The sequence below is a fragment of the Pyrgilauda ruficollis genome, unplaced genomic scaffold (assembly GCF_017590135.1).
Source record: "Pyrgilauda ruficollis isolate IOZ18807 unplaced genomic scaffold, ASM1759013v1 scaffold23, whole genome shotgun sequence".
Classification (NCBI taxonomy): Eukaryota; Metazoa; Chordata; class Aves; order Passeriformes; family Passeridae; genus Pyrgilauda; species Pyrgilauda ruficollis.
Genome location: NW_024522539.1, coordinates 12,786,683 through 12,800,759, shown reverse-complemented (window position 1 = coordinate 12,800,759; position 14,077 = coordinate 12,786,683). Strand labels below are relative to the sequence as shown.

Here is a 14,077-nt window from a genome sequence, read left to right as displayed (position 1 = left end):
GAGGGCAGGGCAGGCGAGACACGCACTATTGTCTCATAATACTTGGGGGTTTTCATCAAGTTGTTCTCCAAGCTTTTACTTAACTGAATTAAAAAACGTCATTAATCCTCATTCAGCAACACAAGAGCCAAAGAGTCAGTCATGAGCTTATGAAGCCCAAGGTCTCATGGCGTTGGTATCTGTCAGTGCTTTCCCTGGTAAACAGAGTACTCCTACCGTAATTCACAATTAAAGCATGGGCAAACTATGACTTAAGCAATCTGTAATGCTATGAATGCTAACTAAACAAAAACCTAACTGCAAAAGGGGAAAATGACAAGGAAGGCTAAAATGCTCCAAAATGTATTATTTCAGTACACATAAAACATTTGTTTTATCTGCAATAACTTTTTGGGTCAAGACAGAAAATGGCTACCAGGAGTATAAATAGTAATAAATGCAGTAGTAATTACTTCACATTGTGCTTCACCGTGTTCTTAGTGACTCATCTGGGAATAAAGATAAAAGTCCAGATTCATAAATGAAGGTAATTAACTACCGGAGCAATTTACCAAAGGCTTGATAAATTCTGTATCACTGAAATTAAAGGGGGTGGGAGGGTATAAATGTGAAGCAGATGCCAAGTTTGAGCCTGAAAAGGATTTCAGTATTATTTGCTTATGTCTACTACTGTCTTAACCATCAGAATCCAGAATAAGGAACATAAAGTGCCAATTTTGTACATTTCATACAGGTTGCAACAGGCAAAGACAACAACAGCAAAAGAAAACCACAAATTTTAGTAACATCAAATTTGTATTCTAAACTCAGAAATTAGCTAGTGCTTTGATGCTTACAACACGAGGTGCAGCATCTCATTAGGCAACTCTTAAAAAAACCTCTTTGGGATCTTTAAAATTTTAAATACTTTGAAAAGTCAGAACTTCTTTCTTCCAGCCACAAAATATTTTCAATACTTGCTTTGATTTTAAAAAGAAAATAATAATAATTTTCTGGTCTGATCTGCCTTTTCAGTACAACAGAATACACAAAACATTTTTGTCAACTGTAATCACTAAATCAAAAATCCCATTAATCCCATCATTACTCAATTCAACATGGATTATTCAGTAATAGAAAAGAAATGCCCAAAGCAGCTGCTCAGGTAAGCCATGTCAGATATTCATTAATCCATTACATCCACAGAAAAGCAGAGCAGTGTCCATTAAACAGGAGTGAAGCATGATGAAGGCTTTGAGTGACACTGCATATAGAGATATGCATATTCACAGCCACATGATTACGACCGCATTTTGCATGCAATACCTTTACTAATTTATTCTTCTAGATTACAAAAGCGTCCAGCCAAGCTCATTCTGTACCCTTTTCACCTTAAGGTAATTTTATTGTTTTATAAGAAGCACAACATTTTCAAAAAAGTGACCAATGGCCAGAAGCCTGCAGGGGGGATATATTAAACAACAGAGAACAGGGAAACAGACTGTTGTATAAATGTTAAATAATTTAACAAATTGCACTATAGGAAAGAACAGGGTTAAAGTTACATCATCTTACTTGTAATTCTAGTTCTTTGTTAAACAACAAATTTAAGTCAATGGAGCTTTCACAGTCCTCTCTATATGGAGAACAGCTGTTCAACTTTTACTAGACAGCTGAGGCCACAGTGTCTGTGAAAGCTGCACTGCCACTAATAGCTGTAGGCAGCTGCCCACAGTTCATCTCCACACTGGAATGCCCCTTCCCACATTCACACTACAAACACACAAAGCACAGGTGACAGAGGTGGCTACAATACACAGCATTTATTTTAAAAAATGCCAGAAATTCTTCTCCCATAGAATGAAAACATTCATGAAATATATGAATGAAAAGCTATCTTGTGTACAAGTTGGATAGTCTCATAGCCTACTATATTTTCATTAGAGGGAACACACATCTGCTGTGTTTGTCACTGAAAACTGCCACAGAGCTTTAACATATAGCTTTAAAAAAAACCCAAATCAAATCACACTCTTCTTCCTCTCAAACAGTGCAAATCTGTACAGATATCTTTATAGCCCTTATATGTATGGTTAGTTAATGCTTCCAAACATTATTTTAATTAGGTAATTTTCAAAGCAGTTGCCAGGACTCAAGTGAATGCCCCTAACAAAATGTCTAATAATCTGGATTTATAAATCTTCTTTTGTACAAAGGAAAAATAACCAAAATGCACAAGCAGTTATGCAAGGAAATTAATGCTGATTTCATTGTGATTCCCAACAGGACATTTTCGAAACCACAAACAAGGTATTGACAAATGGCCAGTCTGTACCTGTAAGAGGCGATGGTGACCCAACTGGTGTTGATGGATTCGATGGAAAACTACTGCTGGTATGATCAGGAGAATAAATCTGATGACAGACAAAGAGATTATAGATTAATATAAGTTATAATACAGGAAAAAAAAGCTATTAGGATTCTTTTTCATGTTTTAATTGTCACTCTTGATTCTGGATTGATAAAAAATGCAATTTGATCCTTCAATCATAGCTCTGCTTTATTACACTCAAGAACTTTCATTTTCAAGCAGCTGTCCAAATAAGCACAGTCTGTGTTTCATAGTGACACAAGTATAACTGACCTTCCTGCTCATTTAAGAGCAGCAGAAATTACAGCCTTTTTGTCTCTGCAGGGGAACGATTCACGTAAGAGTTCACAGTACACAGCTAATTATATCAAACAAAACTTCAGGAAAATATCAATGAATAATGACTTTCCAAACTTTAGAGAGAGATTTTAGCAGTCAACACATGTTATCTGCTAAAAATTAATCCTTCACAAAATACCAAGAAGGCATTCAGGCTCTCTTATTATTGGTACCTACCAAACAGAAAACACTTGAAATTTTGTTCCTCTTGCACTGTATTGCAGTATATAACATGCTTCTCTCTTATTTCGGTATCAATTGGCCTCTTGAGATACTAAACTTCAACTTACAACAAGTCTTTTCTTGCTAATAATGAAATTAAAAACTACTGGTAGAAAAGAAGACATAATGCTTAAAGCCTTAATTAAAAATTAAAATCTCAAGACACTGGGTAAATTCATTTTATGAAGGGAAATGAATAGATTTAGAGGCTGACTATGGACTTCAGAACATATTTTTATAGGTCAACGGTTCAAACCTGTTTTACTTGAGCAGAGACCAGGATTTGTTAGTCATCAGATGGCAGTTAAAAAAATCTTCACTGGCAGTGTGGTTGATGTCTCTTCACACAGACAATATGACATTTCAGCATTTAGCTGACAATAACTTCATTAAGTTCCATATTGTATTTTCTGAACTGACAAAACCAGGACCTGATAGACCACATGCTCCTTCCTGGTATATCGTACTTTTCCATTAGAAAAGACCATCAGTTCCCTAATGGAAATGCTTCCTCCTTTTCATACATGCTAGAAAGGAAATATATTTAGAACGAACTACCTCATACTACCGGAGGAAATTCATGCATTGTACATCAGCATAAAAATAAATCCTGGGTGTCAGTAAAAGAACTGCAGAGAGTTTCAGACAGATAAGATACAGAAAATTAAAATAAAGTCAAAGGCCACAAAGTTTTCTTTGAAACTGCTAATTTTCCACAGGCATACCTGCCAATTTTATTTTGCTGTATTTTGTAACAGGGAAAATCTACAATACAGCAAAGCCCCAACTAAAATACGAGGTCAGGATTCATTCTGCATGCAGTCCCTGGCTGCTGTGCTGTTAAATGACCAATGATGAACAACCCTGACACCTTCTGCCAGGCTTAAACGGTAACATGACTCATTTTACTGCAACAAATGAGACTCCTCCTCCTATCAGTCATGGTCCATTCCAATCAGTGGGGTGCCAATATGCCAGGGTCTAATGAAAAGGCTCTTAGACAAAAGCTGCACAATTGAGAGCCTGCAGAGCCAAACCTCGGAGCTGTTAGTCCAATTTTTTAAACACTACAGTGTACATTTCAGTTAGGCTTTGTTATGTTAATGTTATTGAGTCTAAAGCAACAAAGAAACTTAATTCATGAATTACTTTTAGAAGTCAACTTCCCTACATTTTCTTTTCTTTTGTGGAGGGACCAGTGGCTATTTAACTACCGAGACGGTACAAAGGCCTTTACCCTAGTGCTGAGGTAGGAATCAAAACATAAGTTATCACAAAGAGGTCTGATATAATCAACAAAGTTAAACAGTCCTCCTGTTTGATCTCCTCTAAATTAAAGACCAAGTGTTTTGATTTGGCATTAGGCAATGAAATAAACCAGATGTTTCTCCTGCCATATAACCCTCCATGGGCACAATCTTAAAGGGTTATTGTTTGGCAAATGTTCAGGGAAACACATTAGAAATGGCACGAATACCCAGATTTTCTTTTCTTTCTATCTATACTAGTTCATTATCCAAACTAATGCATAATCCACAGGGCTTTGGGAACTTTGTGTAAATACTTTCATGTACAATTCTCTTTCTTGCCTACCCTGAGATTAAGACCACAATTATCCAGGCTTAAACCTAAAATAAAAGAACCTTTGCAAATGTATTATCTGGCCTTACATGTTTAATCACATACTATTCTGTACGGTCTTTAATACCTAAACTGAAGAACAAATGTCGTATCCTCTGATGTTTCACACATGAAAGGCCCATTGTGAGATGTACATCAACAGAATTTTAGAACTAGAAATTCCTCTCAACAGTTGCAGCAGCAGCATTTAAAGCCAAAACAGAAAGGAATACAGTGGCATCTTAGGGGGAAAAAAAGGCACGACAATCACAGTATTTGAATAAACTTTGTTCAAACAGAAAAATATTATTGATTTCCGAGCTGTCAAAATTCATGCGTGTCAGCTTCACCTGCAGGAGAGCCCAGCTCCCTCTTGCCCAGCCACAGCGTGCTCGCTCTCGCTGAGGGAGCGCAGGGAGTGTGCTGGGTGCGCGTGGTGCGGGGTGCGGGGGAAGCAGATGGATGAGGCGAGGGATTTGAAGTGTGCAGACTATGGCATGCACTGATAGAGCAGATGGAATGCATCACCATCAGCTATGACAGAAATGATTTATGGAATGACCTGGCTGCTCCTGCCAAGCAACAACACGGGATGACAGAAACAAGTTTCTATGACAACCAGAGCCCACCCACCAGTTAGATTAAACATTTCTGCCCTGACTTCCACTCGCAATATATTTAGTTTTTCCTCAAAACATCAGCCTGGCTTTCTCAGCTAGTGACTTGGACAAAAATACCTGAAAGGATGAGAAAATCATTTAGAAAAGGAGAGCAGTGGAAAATGTCATGAAGTCCCACAGGTCTAACTGGCCAGCGTGTCAGACTTAACAACGAAATCTTGTTCCGGCTGCAGAACTGCAGACACCCAAATACATCTGCAGAGCAATGAACAGCCTGGAGTATGTGAGCACTGCCATTTCTAGGAGGCAAAGCCATCCCCCTTCTTTTCTGACAGGTCTCAAACAGACCAAAAGAGAACGTTAACTGCCCTCTGGACTCCCAAATTGTTATCTACTTGCTGAATCCCTGAAAGCAACAGGGACATTTTTCTCCCCAAAGCCAGTAGGTCAGAGTTCTCCTTCCCAATATGGACATTACAGACATTATCAGATCTGGTAATCTTTTAACATATGACCCTCTGAGGGATGCAAGGGTAACAGGATCTGCATGAATATGCACATTTGCATTCACTGGTATGAGGTGAGGGATGCAGAACGCAACACAGGGATGGTCATTTAGGGCTGCAAAGTTTGCTCCATACAAGAAATACAAAGTGCTTCCCCAGCCACCATTCTCAATTCTGAAATTTCTGCTGCTGCGTATCAATTACACTTTTATAAAAAGTACATCTGACTGTACTAATGAAAAAATAATTACTGTATGCATGCATATGGAAACAGAACTTACAGTAGATTGAAGATACTTGCCATAGTTTACATTATTCCAACAGGAGTTTAAATTTATTCATATACAACATTCTAAAGGCTGTTCCATAGATTACAGCTATACAATACAGCACTCCAAACCTCTCAGTTTGGTAAGACCACTGAGAAAACATTTTAAACCTTGAGGCAGGATCTGCTCTAAGACTAATGTTAAAAATATTTTACTTTACCTAAAACCTCACAGAAAAAAAAATTAAAATCGACTTTTTGTGATTATCTTTTACTTTGTCTAACCAGCTTTTCAAACCAGATCTGCCTTAAATCATTTGATCACCTGAAGAAAAAGGAATTCAGAATGAGTCTTCCTCAAACAAAAGCATGTTCACTTGCATTTAAAAAGGACATTTTTCTAGTATAAGAAATTGCACATTGTTTTGACTTCATATGTAGAAATTCCTGATTTGATATTATCAAATGAATGACATACAAAAAATGGATTAAAATATGTGTTTCAGATCTGAATATTCTAACTGCTACTTACAGATGCCAACGCCTTTCCAAGTGCATCACCTGTCTGTGAGCTTCCAGCACCATTTCCTCTGTTTCCTGTAATGTGGAAAGCAAACCCAACACTTATTTTTAAAGCTGAAATTTTATTTACTTTTATTATTTTATTCATCACATAGAGTTGAGCAACCACTTTTTAAATGGATTTTCTGAGGAAGTCAGTGTCAATAGAATCAGTTCTCATTAGACTTAAAAATTTAATTAAAACAATTAGATTTACATTTAGATGCTCTCCTCTTAAAAGTCAAACACAGTATCACCATGATAACTTAAGGGCCAACAAGTGAAAGTAGCTGGAAAAAGACAAATTATTTTCTAGGATCATAGCCTAATTTTAATGAAATATGAAAAAGAAAATCAAAATCAGGATAATACATTATTGCAGCTTATTTCTAAACTGCTATCACTGAAGTGCTGCACATTTAATTAATTCTTAAAACCAAATTCACAAAATAGTTCCTTGTGTGTCTCCTTGCTCCCCCTGCTCTTAATTCCCTGTGTTGTACTCTCATCTTTAGTTTAAAAAGTCCCTGAAAAGCTCTGATGCACCAAGCTTTCTGTCACCCCTGCTCTCAGTTGCATGTCAGCAGCTTTGCGTGCCCTTTTGCTCCACACACCATTAAGCCAAGAGGAAGTCTGAAGCCCTGCCAATTGGAAACACAGAGAGGAACTGAATCCTCAGAATTATCTGCTTTGCCGCAGAAGACAGACCCTTCAAAAGCAAATCTTCTTTCTCCAATTATCAACTTCTAAAGCCAAAAAATGTATTGAATGTGAATGCAAGCCATTCACATCAGAAATCTAAATAATGCAGTGCTCGCTGTTTCCAAGTTTGTGACAAACTTGGATTTTCCAGCCTGAATTTCCCATGCAGATTCACTAACTGGGTTCTGTTTAAAGATCTTGGTGTAAAACATGTTCCCAAATCAAAGCTAACATAGTTACCCTAACTTTTAAATTCCACTTCCTTAAAATGAAGCTAAGTGCAAATCCTATCGAACCGACAAGGAGCATCTACAAGCATTTAACTTCTACAGTATCTCAAGTCGAGCAAATATGTGCAAGGAACAGATGACCATCCTGTATTTCTTGCTTCCTAGGTGAGCACAGAGGAGACTAAACCAGCCACCATACTGGCTACTCTGTAATCTCTAAAACTGTTAAGAAAGGAATTTACGATGCACTTTATCAAGCTCCCCTAAGAAGCAGCCTTCGTGCCTTTCTCCAGAGCAGTGCTTTGGTGACACAGCAGCTCTGAAAACTTCAGTGCCAGAACTGCCTATATGGACACACATAGTACGCACATGTACTGAACTACGGAGGGACAGTGGCCTTTAAGTCACACACATCCAGTCCCTGAGCACAGGCTTGACTGTGAAAGCAAATAAATGGGTAAGTCTTAAGCTGACTGAAAAACAATTTGCCTTATCTCAGCCATATTGAGGACAGAAATATCACAGTGGTGAATTTTTCCTGATCTACAAGCATGCTATAAATTAGATCTTACTAATTTTGTGCGTCATGCAGCCCTAAATTTCATTTTCTTGTAAAATGAAAAAAAAAATCAGGAAGAACTTTTTACCCAGAATATTATCTGATCCATTGACAGGTGGAGTGTGTGAGGCAGCTACATAAGGTGAACTGCTGGTACTGCCACGATGGAAGCTGGACATTGGAGGAAGACTGGCATTTATATCTGTAGGTGAGACTGAATGCGGGGGATAGCTCTGGAGAGAAGAGAAGCAGACATAAGACATTAAGCAGTCCTTAAATAAATGTTGATATTTTAAAATACCAAACATGTAACACCCAGCTCTTTATTACAGAAGAAAGGGACTCATCTAACCTCTGAACAGATCATAGACAGCCACAGATTTTTATTTATACAACAAACACAACTAAAAGGACATAAATCTAATAATACACAAAGTTTGTGATTTCTAACTGGGTTTTTAACCGACACACATGAGCAGCAAACGAGAAGTTAATTCTCCTAAGTTAGATCTCCATACAGAACTCTAAACAGATTAATGTGTGCTGAGTCTTACCAAACGGTCGTGTGTGTGCAGGCTGCCGTAACTGCCGGACTGGGACATGTGGGAAGAGGAGCCTCCAAGCATCCCACCATAGCCAGGCTGGCTCATGCCATTGGATGAACTCCAGAGGTCAGAAGAATTGTGGGTCCCATCTTTTTTGGTAGTATTTTTTCAGCAGAAAAGAAAACAAGAAAAATACATTTAATGAAGAATACTAATTTCTCTGTTCCTTTACAAGATTATTTTAAACAAATACAGAATTCAGTTACTGAGACTAATATCAGTGGGGAAATGGTGACCAGTTTATACTGCATCTTCTATTTTCATACCACCACACTGTTGCTATATTTATTTTTAAAAAACCAAAGAAACAACAGAGGCTTTATAGCTGAAATATAATCCAACCACAGCTGAGAAAATACCACGCACTTCTGCTAATTACACAGACCTTCAGTAAGGCCAGATTTAAATCAAGAGTGTTGATAAAAAGGCCAGACTGAAAGAAATAATAAGAAAGGAGGTGGAAGGATAAGAAGTTTGGCCAAACAGAACCCATTATAAACATACACTGCAAAACATCTATTTACCTAAAACAAGCAATTTATAGTCTAAGATACCGTAGCACCACAAAAATATAAAAACATTTCAAAACAGCAGATTTAAGCAGCTGAAATGACTATATTACATAAGCCTTAGCCTGTGTGTCAGTGCAGTTTCCCTTCTGTAGCACAAACTGAAGTGCTCTGTGAATTCCCGTACTGAGACACTGAGCTCTCAATGTGCTCCAAACCCCACCAGACTGCAGCACGAGCTAATTGTGTGACGTGAGGCTGAGGAAATGGATTCTGCTCTTGTTTCGTTCAGTGCAACTCCCTTTTTTCTGGCATGCTGGATATACAAGCATTTGAGAACATAAGACTGTTAGCTGATATTGTACAGTCAAATTCCAGAAGAGTCAATAAGCCCCCACCTCATTTTTCTCTATCACTCCAGTGTGCTGCTCTGAAGCCTCTACAAATCAAAGGATGGGAATTCTGTCCATCTGGCCTGGTGTGTAATCCCTTTAAATTTCAGTCAGCAATTAATGTCATGAGAAAAACTTTACATCAACAGACAGTTCCCTTCATCTAACTGTTTCAAATGTATATAGAACTTAACCATAGGCTCTAGCACAATATGCTCTCTTTACACTTTTCCATTTACCCAGTAAAACAGTGTCTGACTGCAGATTTCTGCCTGAAGGACAAGTGACATTTTACCCACCTTGCATAAAGAAAGTGCTAGCAAACATACTGCTTGGTGGCTTAGGAGATGGGTAACTTGGAGATTCTCTGTTGAAATCATCAGAACTTGGGGATGGTGCATACACCTATATATTGGAGGGCAATAAAAGCAGGTTAGCAATAACTGGGTGTAATGCATAAAAAAAACCACAACAGCATACAGATATAGAGAGAGAAAGCACAAATAAAAAAAGAACAGTGTAGCAAGCCGCAGCATTTGTTGCCCTTGTTTTATTTGCTTTTTAGCAAGTTGCCACAGTACAGAGGAACTACAGTAGAATGATCCTAACAACACACTTTCTGGTGTGCCAACTCAGCCAGGTGGCCTGATAAAAGCCTGAATGCTGATTTCGCTTTCTAAGTACATGACTCGCACAGACTTGTTGCTCAAGATAAAAAAGCAAGATAAAACAACTGGGCCCCAAACAAATTTTATTTTAAAACAACTGTATGCTTATTTGAATATTTAATTAGCTGGCATCCCAACAATCAGAAAGAAAAGAACATCCAGTGACAAATAGAAAGGTTTTAATGCAGCCGTTTTATCATCCATTCAGAAACTCACACGCCTTTGGAGAACCATCAGAAATACACACATGCATGTCCTCAGGAATAATCTTAAAACTGCAACAGCAAGCATGTAATTTTCACACTGGCCTAGCATTAAAGAAAAGCAATACTATTGTTTTCTTAGTGTTAACACACCAGTGGAATGCCCGTTCTCAACTTGCGAGCAACAAATATTCTTTTCAAGTTAAAAACGTAAGATGCCAAATAAACATAATGGCTCAAAGTCCTTCACTGCAGCAACTCTAAGAAGAAATATAAAGTGTGTTCAGGAATAAGTTCAGTAAAATGAACAAGGCCCAGTATTCAGAGTCGAGGATTTTACCCATAATTACTTGTTCTATACTCAATTTTGCAATGATTAGTGTGTGTTAGAAGATAAATAAAAAGCAAACCAACATACACAACAGCAAAAAATATAAAAAATGTAACATCGAAACTGGAGCATCTTTTTGCTATGAAGTAAAAAATGTGGTATTTTTAACTGTTTATCTTATTTGTTAAATACAGATGATTTCATAAAAACATATATGATGAATAATTTCACAACTTTAAAGCTTATATAATGCAACTTAAAAAGTGCACTGTGCCCTAACATTCAGAAGTGATTATTTTGATCCCCTCCTATGCACGTACAGACACACATATGTTTCTACGGCATTCACAACTCTCCCTGCTCTTTCTGAGATGTTGTTTACCAAGCAAGAGAAGGGCCAGGAAAACCAAGCCAACCAACAAAAAAGCCTAAGTTCCCCTAAAAAAGAACCATTGTCCTCCCAGAGGCTGACTGTTCTGATAGGGACATTGAGGATAGTGAAGTGGGCAAGTCCCGCTCCATTTGCATCCCAATCCCCCTCCTCCCGCTGCCGAACGCTTTTGCAGCCCTGCTGTTGTGGGAACAAATGGCCGGGATGTGCCCGAGCCAGCGCCTCTGACATCACCCGCACCCAGGCACTGCGCTCTCGGCCTCGCTTCACAGCAACACCACCGCAGCAAAACCTCTGCAATTCCACAATGGTGGAACGGGACAAGGGCACAGGGCACGGGTACAGGGCACAGCTGTCGGGATGAGCCCTGGAATGAAAAGGGCAGCAGGTAAACAGACACCTGGTTAGGAGGAGTCAAGTGGAAAACTCAAAACTTTAAGTTACATGCTTGTTTACCTTTGGTTTTTATTGAAAACAAATGAATTTTTTTTTCTGAAAAAAAGCTTTTCGGAAAGCTGCTCAATATTTTACTCGAAATTTTTCAGTTTATGGAATAGACATAAAATAGAGACGCTTACCAGACCTGAGTGACAGAATGACAATACATCCTGAGCAACGTTCGCAGTACATATGTATTTACTCTATATGATGAATGCATGTATATTCCATGCCTGGGACATATTTTAACAGAAATGTCACTCTGTCAAATTGTAAATACTCGCACTCATAAGACTGCAAACATATTAGGTAAAACTGGGCTTAATTTACAAGTTCTCTGTTGTGCAGAATAACACAGCATATGCTATAGCTGATGGATAATCTATCACTGTCACAGGACAGCAGTGGAAACAAAGCTTTATGACATTTAGGACTGCCATGGAGATGTACACTCATTAATGCAAAGTCACCTACAGTGACGAATTTTACTTCTTTTAAACTGCAACGTTATCTATGAGATTTGTAAATACAAGCTTCAGACTGAAATTTTAACATTTTACATAATTGGGTGATTTATAAAAACTGATTAAACGCTATCTCAAAAGGGGAATTAAGAACTCCGATAAATGTATAATTTACAAATATGTATGTACAAGCCATTAACATAATAAAAATGTTATGAATTATATAAACGTAAAAGAGGCCCTTCCAAACAGCTACATGAAAGTCTTAGCACAGACACATAACTTCATATAGTTTCTGCTTGTTTTGGTATCTTAACTATAGCTTGCAAAAACATAGCTGCAATGTTATGAAGCTGCACTTGTGCCAGTCTAGATTTTTCAGATGAAAGGGTTCTTGCGGCGAAACACAACTGATGTGGTCTCAAAGACTTCATTAACTCCAGATGTGGGGAAATAGCCAGCCAATTCCACAAAAGGAGCGAGTCTCTTTTAGTTACAATCAGAACTACCCACAAATTAAAACCAGGCCTCTGATGTCATCTGATCACCTGCAGATGAGCGCCGGGTTTTTTCTGGTTAATGACCTAATCATAATTTTTGTCCTGCGTTACTACAAACAAAATTTAAAAGCAAAGGAGAAATTTTACTAAAATTAACCCAAAGTCTATGAGATGTAAAATACAAAAGTTTTAAATAAGAAAGCTGACAAAAAGGATGAAATTTTATTTTTAAGTGGGGAAGCAATGCATCAGGGTAAGCGGCCAGTTCACTCTGAAAGGCACACAAGCAGTGGGACCCCCACCCAGCCAAATGTACCCCTGTGGCTGCTGGCATGGCTGTGCAGCGGCTCCCCAGTAGGACTTGGTGTCCTACTTAAAGGGCTTTCTCTTCTGCAACAGCTGAGTAAGGCAGTTAAAAATATGACGTGGCTGCTCAAGACGGCCTCTTTTAGCTATTAAACTGATAACACTGACATCCAGGAGGCATCAAACCAGTTTTTCCTGGCTGACATTCCCACTAAGACAAGGAAGGAATACTGTTAAAAGGTCAGCCTGTTTGCAGTCTCCTTGAAGAGGGCTGTCTCCAGCAGGTAGAAGAGGAGCCCATCTTTAATCCCCTCAAAAACACTGTGCCCAAAGGCACCGAACGTGCCTCCATGCTGACAAGCAAAACACTCTCCCATTATGAATGGGAAATTCCCTTCCGATAAACGCAAGCCAAAACCAGTTTTTTTACATGACTTATCAAGTCTTGGACTCGACTTTTCTGGAGCTGTGCTAATATATACATCAACCCTAACACTGCAGTGCTCCTGAAGGGTTGATAGCCTCTGCTGAGGCAAGCAGGACAAACGAGTTGCAGAGGATGACAAGTCAGAGACCCACATCAGTCTCTCCTGCACCCTGAATTGGTTTACCTCTCTCCAGCAGGAAAAGAAGGATGACAACTCAGATTTCTTTATCTGAGGAGTGGTGGGGCCTGACTTCAGAGATGAAGAGATATTAGGTGTGCGACATCAGATTTTAGATTTGGGTTTTTTTAAAAATTTGTTTGGTTTGTTTAACCAAAACAAAAACATCATCCCAGTTCTGAAATCTGCCTTGGTGATTACCACAGGTAATGAACACTACCATGAAACTTACATGGAGCTAATATATCTAAAACATTTCAAGTATTACTCACTGTTGCTTCTATTTACTAATACAAGTGCCAGTAACTTCAACAGTAATTGAAGATCTGGGTTCACCAAATTTTATGCTACATAAAACTTCCAAGTTTTGTTCTATAAATGCATTTAATAAATATAACACTTGGAGTCCTGTTGGCATCCATCCTCTCAGGCAATTTTCCTGTTTCAAATTCTTAAATATTTATCAATGTTTAATATTAATGTTAAAAGCAGATTAAAAAACCAGCAGTGAAGCAACCAAACTTACTTCCGATGAGCTCATGCTATCTCAAGACCAAGGCTTCCATCACACACAGTGTTTATGAAATTATGAATTATGTTACTCATTTAAGCATAGTTATTAGCAATTCTTGGAAGTTCAGGAAAATATTTGTCAAGCTGCTTGAGACAGAATTTTTTGAAACCAGTA

General features: G+C 38.2%; 1 protein-coding gene across 16 annotated transcripts in view; it reads right to left on the bottom strand.

Annotated features, from left to right (window-relative positions):
* Positions 1-14,077, bottom strand: part of TCF12 (transcription factor 12) — a 160,653-nt gene that overhangs the window by 19,890 nt on the left and 126,686 nt on the right. For 15 of the 16 annotated variants that reach the window (XR_005955274.1, XM_041468951.1, XM_041468954.1 and 12 more), the window contains 5 exons: positions 9,783-9,888; positions 8,532-8,671; positions 8,066-8,210; positions 6,458-6,522; positions 2,315-2,393 (listed from right to left, as the gene is read on the bottom strand). Coding sequence is in view for 15 of the 16 variants with exons in the window: in XM_041468951.1 (XP_041324885.1) it covers positions 2,315-2,393; positions 6,458-6,522; positions 8,066-8,210; positions 8,532-8,671; positions 9,783-9,888 (535 nt within the window). In the remaining variant the exon portion in view is untranslated. Of the gene's footprint in view, positions 1-2,314; positions 2,394-6,457; positions 6,523-8,065; positions 8,211-8,531; positions 8,672-9,782; positions 9,889-11,316; positions 11,336-14,077 lie in introns of those variants that run through there. The other variant, XM_041468958.1, reaches the window with a different exon arrangement.